The 22,568-nt window shown below is 41.2% G+C and overlaps 1 protein-coding gene across 6 annotated transcripts in view; it reads left to right on the forward strand.

The window, feature by feature from the left end:
* Positions 1–497: 497 nt before the first annotated feature.
* NUP153 (nucleoporin 153) overlaps positions 498–22,568 on the forward strand; it is a 46,942-nt gene continuing 24,871 nt past the window's right edge. For 4 of the 6 annotated variants that reach the window (XM_074828614.1, XM_074828642.1, XM_074828632.1 and 1 more), the window contains exons 1-6: positions 498–636; positions 16,318–16,534; positions 18,734–18,982; positions 20,275–20,414; positions 20,497–20,625; positions 22,419–22,535. In XM_074828614.1, the coding sequence (XP_074684715.1) occupies positions 535–636; positions 16,318–16,534; positions 18,734–18,982; positions 20,275–20,414; positions 20,497–20,625; positions 22,419–22,535 (954 nt within the window). In that variant the 5' untranslated portion in view covers positions 498–534. Of the gene's footprint in view, positions 637–16,317; positions 16,535–18,733; positions 18,983–20,274; positions 20,415–20,496; positions 20,626–22,418; positions 22,536–22,568 lie in introns of those variants that run through there. The other 2 variants (XM_074828623.1, XM_074828660.1) reach the window with 2 other exon arrangements.

The raw sequence follows: 22,568 nt of genomic DNA on the forward strand, positions 1-22,568 counted from the left end.
CGGTTCTGTGACGCAGCGCGGCCGGGCGGGCGCCGTGTGGTTGGTCGGCCGGAGGGGGGGAGGGGTGCAGCGGCTCGGCCGCGAGCGAGCAAGCGGGCGGGCGGGCAGCGCGGGGCCGGCCGGCGCCGGGGAGCGCGAGCGAGGAGCGGGCGGAAAGGCGCGCGCGGGAGCGCGGAGGGGTCTGAGAGGGAGCGTGCGCGCGCGCCCCTGAGAGAGAGAGAGAGAGCGCGAGCGAGCGAACGCGCGCGCGGGGGGTGACGGCGCGGCGGGGAGGGGCAGGCCGCGGAGCCCCCGCGCCAGGCCGCGCGGCGCGTGGCGGGCGGGAGCGGGCGGCGAGGAGGCCGGGCCGGGGCAGGCCGGGCCCATCTCTGTGGGAGCAGTGACAGTGCAGCGCCGGGAGCGCGGCCGGGCCGCAGCGGGGGAGCGCGGCCGCACGAGGCGGCCGGCGGCGGGGGCCGGGCCCGGCGCGCGCGCGCGGCGGGACCGGGGCAGCAGTGGGGGGGGAAGGGGGCGGCAGAGGGGCCGGATCCCATCATGGCCTCGGGCGGCGGCGGCGGCGGCGGGGGCGGCGGCAAGATCCGGACCCGGCGGTACCACCTGGGCGCCATGAAGCCTCCCTACGCGAGGAGCAAGCAGGTGAGGCGCGGCGGCGGGTCACCCCCAGCGGACGGGAGGGAGGGAGGCCCCTTCCCCCCTGCCCCCTCCTCTCCCCCGGCGCCCCCCCAGGGGCGGGAGGTGGCCCGGCGCGGCGGAGCCGCCCCTTTCCTTCCACGTGCGAGGCTTTGGGCCGGGGTTTCCCGGTGGAGCGGGCCGGGGGGGGCGGGGTGGGGATGAAGGGTTTCCCGCCGGGCCGCGGGGATTGTGGGATTTCCGGGCGCTCGCCCCGCTCCCGCTCCGCCGGCAGCCCCGGCCCGCGGGGGGATCCTCGGCTGCCTTTTGTCTCTCGCTGGGCCGGGGAAGATGCCCCCGCTGGGCAGGGAGCAAAGGCGGGAGGAGGAGGAGAAGGAGGCGGCCGGGAAGGGATGGGTGCTCCTTCCACCGCCATGCGCCCCGCGGCTAGGGTGGGCTGGCTGCCCCTCCGCGGGGTGGTCGTTTTGTTTCCGGGCTGTCCGGTTGCTTTACGACCCGGGGCGAGCACCTGAGAGGATGAGGTGTGCCTGCTGTCAGCGTGCACCCGTCTGGGGAGTGAGCCCCCCCTGGTTAAATTGATGCTGGGTTACCGAGTATAGTTAGTCTTCAGATTTAAGTGCATCGTTTCTAATATTTGCCTTTCTTGACAAGTTTCAAATTGCAGATGAGTTTGTGAGGGTGCTGTGTAGTTAGGCATCTTCGATTGGGTTTTTGTAGGATGCTGCGTGCAGAACCCTCAGGTCTGCATCTGGTAGTTTCTTCAGTCTCCTGCCTCTGCCTAAATGTGCTGATGCAGTGCAAGTGAAATGCAATTCATAAGGCATTTGTTCTCCTTTGTATTGTAGGACAGAGTAGATGGCTAACAAAAGTTAGTTTGTAACTTACGACACAAAAATCCTACATCATTTAGAGTGACTGGAGGGGGGAGTAACAGAGATCCTTCCCAATTGCTGTTTGCCAGGAAATTTCAATATGCCCAGAGACAGTGCTCTGGAAATGTCTTCCACGTGTGTTTATGAACCTGAAGTTGACTGTTCAGCCAAAACCTTTACATTATTAAGTCGGTAACATAAGCTAGGGGATTGAATATTATATGCAGAATTGAGAGAGTGTTATGCACGAGTTGTTGCTCAATTAGTTCTTGTTATTTAGGAAGTACTATACTTAGTCTTATATAGTATAGTGATCAGCAGTGTTGTCCTTGTAAAGCTAGCATGGTGATGCTTCATACAAAGGATCACTGCACTTAGAGAGCAAATGTTGAAAGCTCTTATGTGAATGACAGAATAATGTTGAAATTGCCGTCTCTTGCATGTATTGATACTGTGTAAGTAACTGATAAACCTTACACCTGAATTTAAACTAATTAGCATAGATGGTTTTCTGACTCTTCTATTGTCTGTTATCTCTGTGCGTTTTCCAGTAGGTTTATTTAAACAATGTGCCAAAGCAAACACGTGCTTGGGGATATCTGTGTGATTCTGCCCAGGGAACGGATGCTGCAAATCGAATACATAGATCAAATTAGCAGTAATATATTGGGGGAAAAATTGTCATGATTATAAATAAATAGGCAAACTGACAGATGTCAGACATGTGCGTTTGTTAGAATGGGTAGCTTTTCAATTCTGTGCTGCTTCCTAACTTGCATTACATAAAAAGATGAGCTCTGGGTAGATAACTAACTTAAATTGGAATTAATTGACAAATGTTCCTATTTTCAACATAATGTCCACTCTGCAGAAGTATTCTGTGGTTTAGTGTTAATTGTCTCTCAGTGATGAGTTTGGGAAGAAATGAAAGTGCTCAATGCAATCTTGACATGACCTCTGACTCTGACCCCCCTCACCCCTAACTTATCAATAAATAGGTTCATAGAAATACTTTTAATAGAACTGGTTTAGGTGCTTGCGGTCAAAAACTGTGGTCCTGAAAACCCTCAGTTTCTTATCATCAAGCTTGGAAGGTGCCCAAGCACTGTAGGCAGTATAGCTAATAGCTTTGAAGTTCCTCGGATATCTGAATTTTTTTCCCACTTGTGTAAGAGATGGTTAGCCTGATGCCTGGCTCATGATTGTCTGTTTTCTGGATGTTGTTATTTTACCATAGTCTCCTGGGGAGTTCAGTCAGGTGAGAATTCTCTGATCACACCCAACATGTGCTGCAGAGTGAGTCTTCTATAAAGTACAGTGACAGCTTTAGAAGACAGTTGGAAGAGGAGGTGCTGCTGCTGCTGCTTTTTAACGACTATTAGCTAAAGCATTTGTTCAGAATGTGGTAGACCCTGCTTCAGATTCCTTTTTTGCCTGGAGGGATCAACCTACATATTCCACTTCCTGGGCGAATCTCCCAGTCTCCAAGCAGTGTGTTGTCTTCAGTTCTCCTGGCTGAAGCTGTGTTACTATCCAGAAAAAGAATGTGTGATTCACTGAGCCAGAAAGAGGATGTATGAGAAGATGTTGTCCTCCAAGACTGGAGACATGCAGGCTCTGATCCTTGATTTTAGAAGTTACTTGTTTTATGTTAGATGTTCCTTGGAGCAAACATGTGAAGCCTAATATTTCCTGCCTTTTTCTCCCCAAGGGCCTATCATTATACTCTAGAGCCATGTTTCATTACATTTGTGTGTGTGGTTTTTTAAATCTAGAGCCTTTTTTTAAACCAGCCTCAAATAGGAGAGGTGAACAGACGCTGCCTGGAAGAGAAGACTCTGACTTGCAGTTTGTGTGTTCTCCTGAAAGATGGAGATATGGGTACAGATTCCCGCACTGGTGAAGGAACTAAACCGTGTTTTCCTTTCTGAGCTACCATCCTGCCTTATAAAAAGCACACTGTCAGCAGCAGCTATATTGTTAAACAAACTAACAAACAAAAAGTAGCAGCACTGCTAAGTAAAGATGGTATAGACTTACCCACAGTGAATATTTGTGGAATGGAAATCACATCTCAGAAAGAAAAGAACTTTTTTTGTATCTCTATGCTAGGTGTTCTGGGAATAGAACTGGGGAGTCCCTCCTCATTCCCTATGCTTTCCCGGTGGCTAAATGTTGACAGCTCCGCGCTGGATGCGTTGACTTTAGATTACGCTGTGCTTAGCCTGTCTACTCAGCCATCTCATGCTGAAATATCCAGCTTCCTTCTGTACCGTGTAAGGAGCTTCTTAGGCACTTGGGTTAAAATTATGGGTTCTTTGAGAGCTAAGTACATGCAAGTGAAGGAGCTGTTGTGTCTAACATCTGGGTTTCATCTTCTGGATGTGGCCCCAGTGCTTCTAAATGCTGGTTTGTCCTAGTCATTTAGGTAGACCGATGATTGGAATTGCTAGTGGGGGTGTTTTAATGGGATGAGTGTTTACATTGTTGACTTATTAAACAGCTTCTAGTATAGTATCTGTATGTTCCTACTGTTAATTTGATGTTTAGTTTTGCGCTTTTTTGTGTGTGTGTTCATGCTGGTTTAGCCTGGAACACTGCCATTCTCATCCAGGTAACATACAGATTTAATAAATGTGACTTAGACTAAAATAACTTTTTTGGTTATTTTTTATTTGATAAATAACCATTCAAATGAAAGTGTCAGATAAATTTGACTCTCCTGGAGTTTTAAACTCATGAGCAGATTTAAACATGAGAAAAAATAATTACCTGAAAAGTCTTTATAACCTTCCCATAAACCCTTTTTTTGTGGTTGTGTTAAGATTCAGCTTAGAGCTGTTTGATACTGGAGATAATATTTGCAGATTGAAATTTCTGTTGGGGAGCGATATGGTTTTGTTTTTTCTTATACGTGTATGTGCCAGTGCATATTTATAATGTAGATGTGCTACACTGATATACAAGAAAACAGTCCAGAGATGTTTTCCTTGATGAAACCAGCATAGGTTGCTGCACGTTTGTAGTTGGTCTTGTGATGCTGTAGTTGAGATATTACCTGAAAGAGGGGAACCAGAAGGCCACCGAAAGGCACATTTGCTGGTCCTGGTCATGAAAGCCCCTCTGGATTGGTGAGTTTCACAGAGTCACTTGAGACATATGTAAGATTCTTCCCAGATGGAGTAGCTACAGGATTGGGAACTTAAAAGCAGCAATGTCTGAATTGTTACATTATCATGTGCTACTCTTTTGTAGGTAGGCCAATTGCAAACTATTGTTTGATGTATGCATGGGATTTTCTTGGTGGGCGGTGACTGCAGGTAGCAGGCGGAAGGAATCTTGTAAACCACCAGGTTCATTTTGGGAGGAAATTTTGAAACTCCTGCTAAAGAGTTCATAGAGTATCATATTGAGTAATGTAAACTGGGTAATGTTTCATAAACCTGAAGCAGGAAAATATTAATTAAAAAAATCTTTATTAAGAATGTCCATAGGGACCTACACAAGTATAATTGTATTGGTTTAACTCCTATCAATAGGATTGCGCCCTGAAGCATGCTTAGGTGGTTGTATTTATATTTGTATGCGTCTCTTGGCTTGTTTTGGTTTGGTAGTAGGCTGACACACTGAGCTAAAATGAATAGATTTGAAGAAATGTTTAATGTGTATTTAAAGATTTGTTTAAAAAGAATGGGCTAGTAGTTAACATCAGAGTTTTGTCTCTGTCCCAGCAATATCAAATTATATTAGCAAACCAGATGTTTAAATGTGGTATTTGGCTTTCTACTGCTACCATAAACAAAAATGTGTCCTAGTTGGGAAGAACTTTTTAAACTGAGATATTGACAGTTTTCTCTCGTTTAGGCTAACAGCACTGTCAGTGGTACAACAAATTGCAGACAATGACTGCTATAGCATTTTATTAATATTTTGCGTTTTGTCTTTCAAAGTGTTGTCATGACAGCCTTGGAGGCTGTGAAGTATTGGAGAAAAACAATATTAGTGAGCGGTATCTTAGGAGAAGGAAAAAAGCAGATGAAATAATTGACTGTGTTAGCTGGGACGCTGCAAATTGCCTTTGGTTGCTGGCAGCCCATCACTTCCTCTGAGTTATTTATTCCTCCAGTCAGTAATTAGAACCGGTTCTTGCTTGCCTGCCATGGAGGAACTGAGCTGCTCCTGATTCTAAGGACTGTGGGAGGACAGAGTTCAAAATCTTTTTTGCATGCCTAAAAAAGTTTGAGCAGAGCTATTTCAGATGGGTGCAGATGCAGACTACCATAGCATCATGTAACAAATTCGTAACACAGTGGGATGACTGGCTCAGTGGCCATGGGGTGAGCAGTATATGTTGTTTACGTGGACTTTAGCAAGGCCCTCAGCATGGACTCCTGTGTTATCCCTGTTGTCCAGCTGATGAAATATGGACTTGTCAGGTGGACTGTGATGTGGTTGGAAAATGAGCAGGACCATTGGCCTCAGAGGGTTGTGATCAGCAGTACAAAGTTCCAGTGGCAGCCGATTGTTAATAGAGCCTCTCAGGGGTTGATATTGGGGCTTATACTGTTACATGTCTTTATTAACAAACTGGGATGAAGGAATGGCGTGCATCCTCAACAGATTTCTGGATGATACCAAACCTGTGGGAACATCAGCCACATCGTATGCTGAAGGGTAGGGCTGCCATTGAGGGATCTTGACAGAAATGGGCTGCCAGGAACCTCATGACAGAGGTTTGACAGAGGCAAATGTTAAATCCTTCATCTGGGACAAAACAACCCCACATACCTGCTGGACAGCAAATTGAACCTGAGTCAGAGCATGCCCTTGAGGTGAAGAAAGCCAACTGCATACTGGGTGATATTAGTAAGAATGTAGGAAGGATGTTGAGGGAGGTGTTTTTTTCCTCTCTATGCAGCACTTCTAGGACTGCATCTGGAGTGTTGTGTTCAATTTTGGCCTCTCCAGTACAAAAAAAGATGCTGACATATGAGTCTAGTTGAGGGCCACCAGAATGATTAGGGGGCAGAGGCAACATGGCTGAGAGAGCTGGGTATGTTCAACTTAAGAAGAGCAAATACCTAAAGAGTTGGAGAAGGTGTAGCAAGGCTCTTCTAGGAGGTTTATAACAATAGGAAAAAAGACAATGGACTCAGGTTGCAAAAAGAGAAATTCTGTTTTGGGTTAGGAAAAATCTTTTAACTGTGAGGGTAGCCAGCATGTTGGAAGAACTGCCCAGAGAGGTCTCTACCCCTGGAAGGTGCTCAAAACCCAGGTGGACACAGCTGTAGGCGACGTATTGTTCTTGGCCTCTCTGAGCAGGAGGTTGGATTTAGGTGACTGCTGGAGTGCCCTACAGCCTCTGTGTGGGCATGGTCCTGTCAGTGCTGCTGTTGGACCACAGAGCACACACAGGCACGTGATTTCAGCATAAATGTCAGTGGCACTCTAGATTGGTAATCCTTTTGTTGGTCCATCCTCTAATTCTGTCTTCAGGGCTGTGCTGCTTTTTGAGGGAAGAAATAATGCCTCCATCTCATTGTTGCATTTTATCTAGAGTAAATTGCGAGGTTGCCCTCAAGAAGAGAATAGCTAAGAGGATTTTCTCTACAGTTGCTGTTTTCCAGACCGTTTTTTACAAATGTCTTCTGTTTTTCGAGTGGTAGGTCATGTGATAGGCTTTTCTCTTTCTCTGCTGTTAAACTGCAAAAACTCTGGTTTTTTTTTTTTTAATGTCCTGTGTAATCAATCCAGTATTTATTGTGTAGCTATTGTACATCTACAATATGATGCATAGTGATATTTATACAGTCATGAGAGAAGGGGGAGGAGATGTTCCTCAGTATATGTTTCTTGGTGTGTACTACTAAGACAATATAATGAAAACTCTGTGCTTTTTGTACCGTACATTATGTCCTCAACTCTGAAGAATTAAGTGCCCACAGTATTTTTCTAATGAAGAATTCTAGCCATTAGGTAGAATGTTTTATTACTTGTTAGGGTATTAAATAACTTATCTATTCAGTTTCATGAAAAACCGCCCTAAATTTGGACATATTTATTGGTTTCCCCTGTGCCAGGTATCTTCCCTTCTTGCCACTACATTCCATATTTTATTTTATTTTTATTTATACTGCTGCTTAAAAGTCTTGACTTGCTTTGCCCTTATGCCTAAACACTACAGGTCTTATCTGCCTGTTACAACTGTCTAACTGAAGGTACAATTTAAATGCACCTTTTAAGCCAGAGAGATGTTCATTTTGCTAGCAGTTGAGCCGCTATTCTCAGCTGTTTGTCACTGCCTCTGGTGGGAGATTGTTACACCCACAGCTGTGTTGGTGGAAGGGACGGGGTAAGTCCTCTCTAAACCCCTTTAAGACAAGTCAGTTGGACCACCTTAAAATTGAGTGAAGGCAAGTATGAACTAGATTGTTTGACTTTGCCTGAAGCATAAGTAGTTTTGCAACTTGCTGATACAGTATTTGTCATTGTGGTATTCTAGATTACTGTACAAAAGTACTTATTAATTAAAAGATCTTCTCAACTCTGAGGTTTGCTTTTCTTTGTTTTTGTTGGAGAGTTTACAAATACATTCCCCTTCTTTTGACAAGAAAAGACTTCAAATGTTTTTTCTCTTCTGTGTCTAGGAAACACGGCAGCACTAAAGCTTTCATGTTGAGGCAGCAGTACTAGTATTTCCGAGGGGGGAGTTTCCTTTGAGTTTCTGTAACTCATCTCATAATTGCATGTTGCATTTAATTACAGTGCCTTTGTGTGTGTTTGACTTGGTTGTGACCACTATGATTTTTAAAGTAAGCGTAAGTTCATCTCTACGTTCACCTTTGCTGGGAAAAAATGTGTATGTACACACACAGACACCAACATGCACTGAAGTCCTACCGTTACAGTTTTAGCACACACACTGGCTTTGCAAATACCTGTGCCAGTAGAAAATTTTCTTTCTCCTCACTGAGGTTGTTTATTATTGTCTCCATAGTTCTGGTCTTGGAAGGAGTTGTGTGAGAGTGTCCTGGAGAGCTGACTGGCTTTGCTTTTAGTTATGATTGTATTTTGAATCAAACTCTTTTTTTGAAGCAGGTGAGTCTCATGACTCCTTCCCCTATTAGAGCTCAAGTTCTGGTCACCTCCAAGACTAAAGTAATCCAAGCAAAGAGATAAACTGTTCAACTGGAGTTTTCTTTGAGACCGGATTACAGGTCTCATGAGGCACTGAAATATTTACGATAACAAAATACTAAATTGGTGAGGAAAAACTATACCAGTATGCATAAGCCAGTAATACAGGTGCATTTTTAGCTTAAGTCATCCTGAGCTAAGCAGATGTAAACAAGGTTTAAACTGGTTTAAATGTAGTTGTATTAGGGAATTATTGTGGTGCAACTAGATACATGTTAAATTTAGCTGTAACAGGGCACCCGTCCTAATGTCAGCCCTCAGTATTTGTTATTAAACTCACTTTACAGAGTTGTAGAATATATACAGATTCATAGATGCCATTGCCTTCAATCACTAAAAAATTAATTGCTATGTGCAGTGGCAATTTTAGGTATTACTGGTAAGAGAACAGTGTTTGGAGATATTGGTTATGTTTGTGAGATGCTCTTGGTTCTGTCAGTTGACCTGTGATGAAAAAATACAGCCAGAAAGGCACTGCTGCCTCCTACAACTGAGGATGACTGCCCTGCAGCAGCGGTGAGCCTACCTTGACTTTACAGTTTCAGAATATTATCTTAAAATGTCAAAGAACGTAACAATAACCACCGCCGCTGCAGCTAAAGCAGCTGTGCCCGAGGGTCAGTGTTTTAGTTTCTCCTAGGCACCAATTCTTAAATTTTTAAATGTAGTCAGGAAATGTATGCAGCAGGTTTAAATGTGTCCTCTTTAAAGTAATTGCAGATTCTGAAGGTTTAGATCAATTGTGAGGTTTAACTTTTATATGCTAGACGATGTCTATGGATGATACTTAACAAGCAGGAAGGCTTTGAGTTTTGCTAGAATATCAGATTATCACAGGGAATAACTAAAGGTGATTCTCTGGTTACTTCATTTTAACTTTTGTGTTCAAGATTGTGAATAAGATAACATAATGAATGTGCAACAGGATTGACATATTACATTTTGCAAAACCAGTAGCATATTGTATTTTCAGCTCAGTTTGTAGATCAGCATGGATAGAAAAGATACTTCAGAGGGAGCATGAGTACTTGCTATCTTTTGCTAACGCTGCATTTGATTTAAAAATTTAATTCCAGTTGTCTTATTTAAAGATTGTGATTGACTCTGGAGTGCAGGAACAAAATTTTGTAGCAGCGAATACTTAATTTTGTGAAATACACTTCAAGTTATCTGTAAAGCCTTGTCCGCACTAGAAAGCGTTGGATATGGGGATGGACATCAGCAAGCTGTGAGTTGCCCTTGAACTGCATTTAACTATTATTTCAGGAGTTGTTGCAGAATTTGGCCTGCCCTTGCTTGTGTTTTATGTACATAAGGTGTCCTCACTACTTACTACGTGCCATAGATTAGCCTGTGATACCATGTGAGTGATTTTAGGCAAAGTGGCATTGAAAATGTTTTGTTCATTGCTGGGACTCTAGTATATTATAGGAGATAGCAGATCTGTAGTATGGGGTATGATACATTGAGACCCTTTGTATGCATAAACTTCCTTGCTGTAAATGCAGGAAAGAGGAAGAGTTTGCCATTTCTAGTATCAGTTATGTTTGGTGATGTTGAAATACTGTAATGAATTGGGTCTTATTGTATAGAGAATACCTGTGAATAAGATAGACAATTTTATGCCTAAACTGTGTATTTAAATCCTAAATATAAAATGTACGTTATCATACTTTGCTAAATCTGATAACTTATACTAACGGCTTTGTAAAGACTGTCTGGTGCTATGGGAAATGTATTTCTTGATCATTCTAATTTTGAAGACTTTAAACGTCTTGTCCCGTGCGGTTACGTCAGAGTTTGTTATCCTGATGCCATGGTTTTTTAGCTATTGTTGTACGTTAAGTAAAAATAATTGGTTTAGACTCTAAGGTTCTCTTACAGGAAGAGACAAATAGTCTGAGCAGCATTTCAATTAATGTAATTCTACATACTGTCTATGAAACTTAGCTGCAGGCACACTGCATAAGCGTGGCAGTCTTTCAATAAAAAATATTAACTGTACTTGAGTCCCTTCTTAGATTAAGAACTCCTTTCAAAGTGCTTGTAAAGTTGTAAGTGAAAGTAGTCTCCTTAATCTTACTTTTTTGTTGTTTTTGATGCTGATGGATTTCTGTCTCAAACTGCTAACACTGAACGTATGCTCAGTAATTTATAGCACCTATCACTGATTGCTGCTGAGGATTACCTAGAACCTAATGTAGCACTTCCTACAAGGAAGGAAGAAAGGTGCCCTGTACTTTGTGCTCTCTTTTGTAATGTTTTCACTGCGTCAACTAAAGGTGTGGACAAAACTTGAGATAAAAGCATTTAGCGTCACAAGGATTTAACCTAATCGGTTAGACACTGATTTATCTGTTGGAGCATACGCTGGCGTTTTGCACTCAGATGGAAGTGATAATGATGGGTACAGATGTGCAAACAGTGCCGAAATGTAAAACAGTACCTGAATTTCCTTGGGATGTTTTTTCTAAAGCTAACTAGACTAAGGAAAATAAGGTTCGCTTCAATAAGAAGGAAGTACGCTGGCATCTGGTATCATAACCCCTTGTGCATGATTTTTAGAAATAAATCTGAACTAGTCCATTTGCCTTAAATAAAATTGTTGTTTTTCAGATATTGCATAATTAATGGCATTCCTGTAAGATGTTGTTCATATTAAGTCTTAAGTTTTATTGTCTTTTGTCTAAATGAAATATCAAACTCTTCTGTCCTACATCCAAATTGAAAACACTCCCTAAACAGCAAAAGCAGAGTTGGTCTAAGCCCGTCTAAGTCTGCCACTACAAGAGACAATCATGTCATGTTTCCTTTTCTATTCCTGCTTTTGCATCAGCACCCATGCAGCCACACGGTAAGCAGGACCGGCGACCTGGTGCCCCTGAGGGGTAGTCCTCACCATCACAGTTTACAGATGAATTTTTGGCTGGTTCTATTTGATAGAGCACTGATACATGTAGTTAGTCACTTGGCTGCATATATGTGCTAGCGGCAGCAGAAGGGAAGAGTGAGTTGAAGAGGAGAAAGGGACAATATCTTTAATGGCTGTGCGGACACGAGATGGTTAAAAGAAGGGAGAAGTTTTGTTTCTTCTTCCTCTTGTCCTGGCTGCCTGATCTTGCTCTCTCTTGGGCCAGTTCTGGTGCACAGAGCCAGTTGAACTCATTAGTCCAGCAGAGAAACATGTACTTTTTGCCAGATTAATGAATTCAGCTAGTACAGAGAGTAGCCCGCTATGTGCCAGAGCTGGCATGAGGTAACCGTGGGGGATGGAGAGAGCACAAAAATTCCTTTTTGATGATTGGAAGTGGTTAGATTGATCTGCTCAATCTCAGTGAACTTCACCGTTAGGTGCAGGTTTTCTTTTTAAGGACTTACTGATTCATATGTTTTAATAACTTGAACTTTGAAATGGGAAGCAAAGAAATCTCCGAGAGGCCTGGAGATAAAAACTTGATGTTTTTCAGAGGTGTGCATACAGTGAAGTGAAGTCTCTTGGAGCCAGTTGTGGATTTTGTATCTCGTGACAAATTCATGTTGGTGTATGACCTTTATATAATTTATAAATAATTTCTTTTAGTATGTCCTGTGTTGGATAGTGGGATTTACTTAAGCCTCTCAGACTGAAATCAACTCAATTACAAAAATAGCTGTGTTCCAGTGATGCATAATTGCTGATTTTTCTTGCCAGCCCTGCCCCCCCCCCCCCCCCCCCCCCAGTCTTATGTGAAAGACCCTTACGAGCAAGGAAAACTGTCCTATTCCGCAAATATTTTTGGCCAAGAAATAGCCTGCTTCTAAGTTTGGAAGTATAACTGTGACCATAACCCATTGATTTTTCTTTCTTTATATAAATCCTTTGAAGAAATGGTATTTTAAAGTAGTAAATTAGGACACCTATTTGTTTACTGGTTAGTATTTCTAGGTGCATATATTTTGCTTAGTGTTGCATCTCAAGGCAATATGCCTTGAGTAACTCTAACTGTAGTTACTGTTGCTGTGGTGTTTGTATACACAGATATATCTAGCAGAGCTGCAGACACTTAGGATGATGCACAGAATTTGAAACACTTGTAAATCTCTATTCCTAAGCTACTGGATCTTTTCAGTGGATTTTTTTTTTGTTTTGTTCTGCTTTCCTGCTGATATTTTAGGATGAGAATAGAATATGAGTGCGTTTAAGATGAGCAGACAACTGTTGGTACTGACAGCAGCTCTCAAACTGCTCAAATCAGTCAGTTAAGGACTAAAACACACTCACTGACTACAGCGCTGCTATGTGCAGTCAGGATTGCCCCATGGCATCTTCTGCCCTTTCATGATATTAAGTTTGGTGCGTCTGTGACCTGTAGAAATGAGGAGTTATGAGCATTAAAGCTGCGTGCCAGTGCTGCTTCCTCCGCTCCCAACCCAGGGTTGGGAACTAGAAGAGTTTTTGTGCAGTAGCATGTTTGGCGTAGCTGTAGCAAACAGTGGAGGTGTTCAGGAAAGGACTAGTACGTAATTGTGGCACGAGGAGATTGGCATCTGAGCAGTCCGCTTGGATTTTGCTGGAGGAATAAGCCTGTTAGAGTTGTCTTGTGCCATGTCTTTTGTATTTCACCTCTGAAGATCTGTTTACATTAATGAGATGCACGGTATCCTTGTCAGCCTTCTAGAAGGATTAATGATGCCTGTGTGGGGAGATGGTAGTGCCAGGAAACCTGGGATGGATAAGGTGCAGAGCTGGGGGCACAGAAACGGTAGAGTGCTCTGCTGCTGGCAGGGTAGGCTTGTGTTGCATGTGCAGGAGAGGGAAAGGGTGTTCAAACACACGTGCTGAAGTTGAAGAATAAGAAAACTAAAAGTTAGGGTAAGATTAAAATGCCAGCTTCAAAGACAGTGTAAGGTATGACACTTTGCTGAAATGTCCTGGCAAGAATATGAAGTATGCGTGTGTTAAAAAGTGTAGTTGGTCAGTGGTACCTTAACTCTCAGACTTGAACAGGAATCCAGCCATGGAGCTTTACTGATTGGCCTTCAGCTGCGATGGGTGGGTAGGAGATGCCATAAGGAAATTTCTATTCTCTTGATACTTTTTTGTGTGTGTGAATGGGCATACTTGGGGTGCGTGGCTTACTTTCAGGGGGAAGGTGGGTTTTTTAGCAAAATCTGTGTTTGATGATGACTTGTTCAGAATGCCTGCATAGTTCTTTCACAGTGCCTTTAATCAATATTTTCATTTTGCAGACAGAAAATGGAGGTGCATTTATGCGTATTTTGCTTCTCCTTGCTTTGTCACTAAGCCAGCAATATTCTGGAGCATAAAACTATGCTTCTTGTCTTCCACTGTGCCTAAGCCAGATGGAGCAGGCTATTAGTACTTGCTACAGTACGGCTGTGCTGAGCGAGTTCCAGCTCCTGGATTGGTTTGAGAAGTTACCCTTTGTCACCCAGCTTGGTCTTAAAGTGCTGATAATGTGGAGACAGCTAGCAAGGCTGCCATGTGCAGGGAAGGGTCAAACCAGTCTGGTTTTAGATATGGATGGTAAAACGTCATCTTGGTTAATTATTAGTCTAGCTAGATTCTCCAGTTACTCATTGGGATTACTAATGATTGGGTGTTTACTCTTCTGGATGCCTATGACTACTTCTATCTTGAGTCTCAGGTAGCTTTCAGTCCTGGGAGGATTTCTTTGACAAGAGAATCATACAGGCCTGTTTTATGACCAATAATACCTATTCTCTGATGGAGGAACTCTCTAGCAATACTGAACGCAGTAGTGTTTAGCTTTTTGGAAAGAGCATTGCCTTGGATGCATTTTGTGTCCTGACCATTTGCTCATTTTGGCAAATTTTAACTTCTCTGAGTTACTGATATGGTTTTCTTCATAGCAGCAAAATATTTGCCCCAAAAAAGGGGGACAGCGTGTCATAGGGAAAGGTGGAAATGAGGGGCTGGGGATAGAGTAGGGACTGACTATTCGCTAGTACTGTGCACTGAACCATTTGTGAACTCAGGCATTAAATGCAGCTAGTAGTTTTTGTTGGAAAGCTGAGGTTTATGTAGAATAGCAGCAACATCCTGAACATGGCATTCTTGTGTGCATCTTAGTGTGGTAATTGTGATGGATGTGTTTATTACACTGTATTCTGTCTGGTTTAAACCCTCCCTGGATATTTATTCTGTCTTTGTGCAAGGACAAGATTAAATTACAGATCATTATGAAAAATGTCAAATTGTAAATTAAGACGACTTTCATTCTGTGAAAAGGCTTTTTGTTTTCTATCTTCCCTTCCTCCTCTTTCCCCACCCCTCACTTAACTCCAGATTCAAGGGTGTCTAATTTGTAAGTTGGTGTTTTCGTTATTGTGTATGAAAGACTTGAATAAGTGATATGGGCTGCTTTTTTCATGTGTGTGCTAAATTTTTTAAGAAACTTAAATACAGCAAAGTTCTTGTTTCAGAATTGTTAACTAGACTGTAACTATTACACGTTCAAAGAATATTCTCAATTTTCTACACCTGAATATTAATTTTTACTAGAAAATTTTGTTGCCTAAACCTGGAAAAATACCAAAGTACCTTTCCAGAGCCGTTGGTACATGTGTTAGCAACTGACAATGGAGTTCAACAAAAATCTGTTTAAGTTTTGTTACTTTCAGTTTCCCAAGTGTTGAAATTGCTGAGTTAGCTTTCACATTTGCTTGCAGCTTTCGGAGTTTAGCAGCTGGTTCTGTTACTGCAGTCAGTGTAAGAGGGAGGGAGTTCCAAGCTGCAAGCAGTCTGCTGCGGGGGGTTGAGATTTGACAGGAAGGTGTGTTGAAATTTTGAGGGCATGATGGGAAACAAGTGACTGCCTAAAACAAAATGGTAAATAAATACTTCTTAAATGTACAATGTAAGCATTGCAGATAATTGGTAAATGTCAAAATGGAAATGGCTTTTATATATTCAGTAATTGCAGAATATTAAGGTTTGGAGATCCAAAACTTTAACATACCATGAAATGAAATTGATCAAAGTGGATCTATTTAATAGTCCTGTAGTGAGGCATCTGTTATTCAGCTGTAGGGGTTTTTTTTCAGGATTTCTTTCAGGATACCCTGACTGTTCAGAGCGTGAGTGGGGTTTTTTTATACATGTTGTTACTGCAGTTCAGCATTAGAAAAATCAGAAATATTTAAGTTCACTGATTTTAGCAGTTATTATGGTCACCACTGTCACTGTAGGTAATTGCTGAGCTTCTGGTTTTGATGGCTTTTTCAAGTCAAGGCATTAAGAGGAGGAGGAGTCCTCAAAAAAATTATGTACATCAGGAGTTATTTAGAAATAGAATTTTCTGATGACCTTGTGACTTGACAAGCTTCTGGTGAACTTTGGCTGAAATTTCAGAATTTTGAACATTGCGAAGGTCACTGGGAAGTGCAGAAACTGATAGGTTAGTGTAAATCAACGTTAGGTGAATTTTTGTCACGTGTGTCCCAGAACTATAGAGATTCTATGTCAAGGATCAACTCTCTCTATCTTATTGTTGTCCTGAATATTTGCTATCTAATGTCTTATCTTCAAGGTTTCTGTAAGGTTGCACCCGAGCATATGCTGTTGACTTTGTAACTAACGAGTGTTTCTTTCAAGCAGGGAATCATTAGCAGAGTGACAGAATCGGTGAAAAACATTGTACCAGGGTGGTTACAGAAGTATTTCAATAAAAGTGAAGATGAATGCGTAGATATAAATGAATCTACAAACCAGGAAGAGAATCCAGTAAACTATCACCATGATTATGCAAATGAAGATAGCATAGTGATTGATGGGAGAGTCACGCCTGAATCAGCAAGAATTAATTTAGAAGGTATGTGAAAAATCATTTAGTATTCTGGCCATCTGTATTTATTCACAGATTTCTAGTTTTGAATCTAAATTTCTAAGGGAAGTTGGAAGGAGCGTTTTGACAGAATTAAAAAAAAAAGATCTACCAAAAAGCTCCCACACAAAACAAAATCAAAATGCCCCCAAAACCAAACAAAAACTCCGAACAACTGTTTGTGAAACTGTCTTAGCTCAAAACTGTAAACATAATTGCAAAACATACTGGAGGTTGTCTTACAGCTCTTGGAAGTCATCAGTTAACTTCAGGTAGTCAATTAGCCAGGTGCAAAATATTGTTAATACTCATTTTGCAAGTGTGCTGGGTTACATTTTCTTTTTAAAAGGTCTGGAATGAAAGTCTATCTAATTGCCTAAGGTAATAAAAACGTTAATTTGTTTTGTTGTCCTGAAAACAAAAGACCAGATGCTAGAATGGCAGAGGAAAATTCCTTCTCATGTCCTGATTGCTTTTTTTTTTTTCCTTTGGGCTTCTTCAATCAATTTAGTCAAGTTCCTCGTTAGTGTAATGGAGAACTGGGGAACTTGGTTTATGACATTACTTTTTTTGAAATATTTGATAATGTTAAGGTGTGTACATGGCTAGCCTGGGGTCCTTGAAAATCTATTTGGACCCTTGGCAAGTTTGCAACCCCTTACTTTACCATATAAAAAATTAATCTGTGTTTCTGTAGTTCTCTGTAAATTTGCATATGCTCTCATTTGAGTTTCTCTTAAATTAGCAGTTTTGTGGAACTTAATTTTTAATAAAGAGAAAAATTTTATCTGAGCACACTTACATAACCATCTGTGTGGAAAGTCAGTTGCTTCTGTTGTTGGCAGAATGAAAACTAATGAGGAAATACCTTTGTCACCAATGTCATCTACTTGTAAATAAGGAGCTTTATTGCTTTCTGTGTAGCTGTAGCTTGAGAATAAGTTTGGATAAAGGAATAGAAAAGGTCTTCATGAATGAGCAACACGTGTTGGCTTTCCTGAAGAATTGTGTGAAAGGACCTTTCAGTAAGAACAGCTGCACAGCAAACTTTCTAGCTCCAAGAAATCAGGAGCAGATGGACACCCTAGAACCTTTAGTAGCTTGTGTTGCAGTCTGTGGATGTTGTAGACCACTCTTTTTTGCTATAGTTAATAATAAGATTTTTTTTTTAATTACTACTATTATAATTTTAGAAAGCCCGTTTCTTCAGCTCTGAGGTACCAGTGTGCTAGAGCCTGTATTCCTTTGCTTGACCAGCCTTCAGCCTCATAACATTTTCTTTATCTCAAACAAGACAGCCCTAAAAATCTACCAGTGCTTTGGAGAACTAGTACTAGTGCTGTGGTAGTTATGAAGATTGAACTAGCTAGTTTAAGCTTCAGTGCAAATATCAAGAGGAGAGTGACTCAAAATCATGTTCGTACCCAGAATTCCTGGGAGAGGCTGTGGACTTACATGGATATCAGGCAAGATATCCATTAATAGCTGTTCCATTCATGTGGCAAGTTGGAGCTGTGAGACCACCTCCTACAGGACACTGGCAGTGTTTACAGACCCTTTGGTTCATGAAGAAAAAATGCCCTCTTGCAGCTGAGGCCATGATGCTTGCTTGTCCTTTGTGCCAAAAACTCAGAAGTTATTGGATAGGCGATAAAGTTTTGCTTGTGGCATGACCTGTCACCTTTTTAATGGTAGAATTTAGGAGGGGACACGACAACACCAAACCAAACAAACCCCCCCAGAATCCCTGCAAATACGCATTTTCCTGTTATTTATTCAGATTAGCCTAATCTTTGTTACAAGATAAACTGCAGAGTTGTCTGCAACTTGCCATGTCTCAAATTTTGGAAAGCTTATTGCAAGCTTTATCTGCAGAAGAAGGAATTTGCACATTTGATTTAGTGAAGGACCCAGTGTTAGAGCACTTGAGCGTGGGGTCAGAATTTGGTGTTGTAAAACCTCATCGTTAACTACTACTTAATGTGACATTAATAGTTACTGCAAGCAGTGTTGCTGTTGTAATAAGACAGTTAGATGAAACTCTATCTGGGTGAGGAAGAAGTTAAATTTGGCTTCTCTATTTTTGTGCTTAGAACTTGGCAATAGCATGATTGTTGATAGAAAAGAGGTTTTGGCTTCTGTGAGCTTGCCTATAGGAAAGCTAATTGTCTCCCTCTTCTTGTTTAGAACCATCCACGAGTAGATCTGCATTGAACTTCTCAGATGTGTTAACAAGGCCCTCTCTCCATCGGAGTCATTTGAACTGTACCATGTTGGATTCCACAGTACCACATTGTCAACCCTCTACATCTTCTTCGCTTGGCATTGGCAGTCCTGGACTGTCTCTTGTAAAAGAAATAAAAGATTCTACCTCTCAGCACGATGATGATAACATCTCAACAACCAGTGGCTTCTCTTCTAGAGCGTCTGATAAAGGTAACTTTTGTGTTCTCTAATTGATTTTTTTGGTAACATGAAGTACTTTGCATTCTTTAATATTCCACATCACCTTAGTAAATAAAGTAGGTGAATGTCAGCTTTGAATGTTAGAATTAAATTTAATTTTTAGTATTTTAGAAGTAGATAATCCTGTCACCTTTTTAACATAACTACGGTTTGGAATACATTTATGAGACTCGGATGTTATAAAGAGTCAGTGCTGATAAACACTTTCAGCTAGGTTATCTGCAAATCTTGAACCTGGGATAGTAGGAACTGAAGATGACTCACTGTAGCCTGACAGCTAGGTTGATTGACTAGAAGGAAGAGTGACTCAGAATATCTGACTGACAGCTGGTTGAATGTGAATAAATACAGGTCACAAATAGAATCACAAGATGTTTTCCAGTGTTTTCACCAGGAGTCAATAAAGGAACTACTCCGAAAAAGTTTTGGGCTGCTTTTTTTGATGTTTCTTATTAGAAGGCATCAGTTGTCAATACGGACACGTCTTTTGCTGAATTCGGTTAAGGAATATACACCATTTTAAAGTTAAAAAAAAAAAAAAGAATATTGTATTGATGTAGATGGGGACCTAGGTGATCTCACCAGGAAAGGGCAAACAGCAGGTTTACAGAGTTTTCTAGTCCCCCATATAAACAGGGATTGAGGCATGCTCAGCAAGTTCTCTGGAGAACGTATTTTTACAATTCAGCATAGCTGTTGCCAGGGTTTAGCAATATAACCTGAGTTTACTACAACTTTCTGGAGTGTCTCCATAAAGCATACATGGAAAATAGGTCATTAACTCTGTTAGTTCAGCCTTTGGGGATTTTTTCAGGTTTAAAACCTGTGCAGTTCTGATCTATGCTGGCCTCCACCCTTTACCAACATAGGAAAGACTTTGCATCATTACAGATGCACCAGTGTTTATGTAGTTCCCTTTTATTTTACCATGAAAGAAGAAAAAACAAAGTTGCTCTGCATTGGAAGCATACTATTAACTTGTTGTGCATGATTTTGAAAGATTACTGAAAGGTAACGTATTTGTGGTTCTGTGAACAGATTTTAAGTTTGGAGTTGATAGTTGATTTTCATACCGTATGTGAAATTGATCTGTTTGAAGAATTCTGATGGTTAGAGTGCCGGAGAAATGAGTGTTAGGAGACTTTTTTGTTCTGTAAGACTTATTTTTCTGTATTAAAGAACTCTGGAGTTGGTGTGGTCTTTAATATTAAAATTCCCTATATACACAAGGCATTTACATATAGCATGTGTCGTTTTGGCAGATATCACAGTTTCAAAAAATACTTCAGCACCACTGCTGTGGTCCACAGAGGCTGAAAGATCTCATTCCCTCTCACAGCATCCTGCAGCTAGCTCTAAAAAACCTGCATTCAATTTATCTGCTTTTGGGTCTCCCTCTCCTGTAAGTACTGTACAGCATTAATTTTAATCAATTTGAATGTGTAGCCATTTTACTAACCTCTTGTCATAATACCTTTCTGTAGTCACTTGGAAACACTTCTGTCTTTAAGACAAGCCAACTTGGGGATTCTCCATTTTACCCTGGAAAGACCACTTATGGTGGTGCAGCCGCAGCAGCAAGAGAGACAAAAGTGCGAATTGCTCCTTATCAGGTATGAGAATAGTCGTGCAGTGTGAGGGGAAAATGTAATTGAAATGCCAAAAAGCTGTGAGCAGGGAGCTGAAAATGTGGTGACAGTCCCTATTTTGCCTTCTCAGCCTACAGGAGTAAAAAAGAACAATTTCTGTTTAAACTATTTTTTAAAAGGTTACGTAGAAGTATTTGTCATAATACACAAGAATGACAGTAGCATCTTATATTCTGGCTAGTTGTTTGTAGTTGGGATTTCCTCTGTTGTTAAGTCTTTCAGAAAATTACATTTTCTGCCATTGTTTGCCTTTGACTGCATTAGGTTAAGACAACATGTAAATGAAAACAATGATGGCATAACTGTGAAAACTTGTGTTTATAGTAGCAAAAACTACCTGTCTGATACTTGCCTGTAGATCTTACACAAGCATGCCTACACCCACGCTGTGAATATATTGTATAAAACTGTGCACTCTTTACTGTAATAGTATCTAAAAGGCAACTTTGCTGATCCTTTGCCCTTCTGTTACCTGGAGGGAGGCATGGAGTCCTAAATGCAATCTCAAGATAAACAATAAAATGCTTTCTATTTTAATACCATTTGGATAGCTCTTGAAAAGCTCTTTGCCCCTAAGAGTTCTTTGTGTTCTAAAATGAACCAGCAAATTACAAATGCTGACAGCTCTCAGTAGCTAGAGTTGAATCTAAAAGAAAGTCAATAAAATCTGGTTCAGTTGGAAAGTGTTTAAATCAAAATGACCTTTATTTAAAAAAAAAAAAAAAAAAAGTCACAAGGAACTTTATTTAAGGAACTGGGAATTTGCTGGACCTATTCTAGCAGTCCATTTCTACCACAGAACAAGGGGACCTACAAGTTCCTGAATTAGGGGAAATGTTGAAAACCTTTGATTTGTTCTGACTTGGTGTTAAATCAAACTTCAGAACACTCAAAACTTCCTGTAAGCTAGAAGCCCTCTTTGGTCAGGTATTTTTATTTTTTACCAAATAAATGTGGATGATGCTGAAGAGAGGAACCAAAATACTAGGCTTTTAAAGGAGAGACTCGCTTCCTTGTTGCTGCATGCTATGGATTACGATGAGTCGTGCTTGTGTTTTTTACACGCTGTATGGTCTGCTTCCTGTCTTCTCATAGCAGCATCGTGTGGTTACATGAGGGGTTTAACATAAAAAAAAAATGTATTCACACTGAAAGAAGTTTTTTTAAAATTATATTCAAAGTCATGTGGTGCAAATAAAAGTTTACTTTTTCAGTGTAATATGTTTAGATCTGTTACAGTTCAAATCAGATCTTTATCTTCCTAAACAGAGTAAAAAGATCTGTAGTCAGCTGTAATATTAGGAGAAGGGAGGAAACGGGAGAAGTAAAACTAGAAATTTGTGATGATGGTTGTATACATTGGTTTTAAGATGGTATGCTTATACCATCATGAAACTCTGAGATCTGGCCTGTTACTGAAAGTACTTTCTGCAGCTCAAGCCTTTGTTTCAGTTCTGTTTTCCCGATTACTGCTTCAGAGATCCTGCAGGCCTAACATCTTCCCTTTTATGACCTTTTACATTTAAGTATTTCTTTTGTTGCTTTATCCCATGTGCAAGATGTGTGGGGCCCCACTTACACTTCTATGAAGTCAGTGAGTATATTTTCTTCTTCATGGCTTGAATGCCCAGTGAGTGCATTTTTCTCTGGCATCACGAGAGTATTGGTTGTATCTTCAGTGCAGCTATAGGGCATAAAATACATGCATGCTTAATTAAAAATCAAACATCATAATATTTGCAATACTAATTTTTCAGCCACCAGTAAGAAGGCAAATGAAAGCTAAACAAGCAAGCGTGCAGTCCTATGGTGTGACAAGTTCCACAGCACGGCGCATCTTGCAGTCATTGGAGAAGATGTCAAGTCCTTTGGCGGTAAATGGCACTCCTTTAAGCTGTTTTATTTCA

The sequence above is a fragment of the Strix aluco genome, chromosome 1, assembly GCF_031877795.1.
Source record: "Strix aluco isolate bStrAlu1 chromosome 1, bStrAlu1.hap1, whole genome shotgun sequence".
Lineage (NCBI taxonomy): Eukaryota > Metazoa > Chordata > Aves > Strigiformes > Strigidae > Strix > Strix aluco.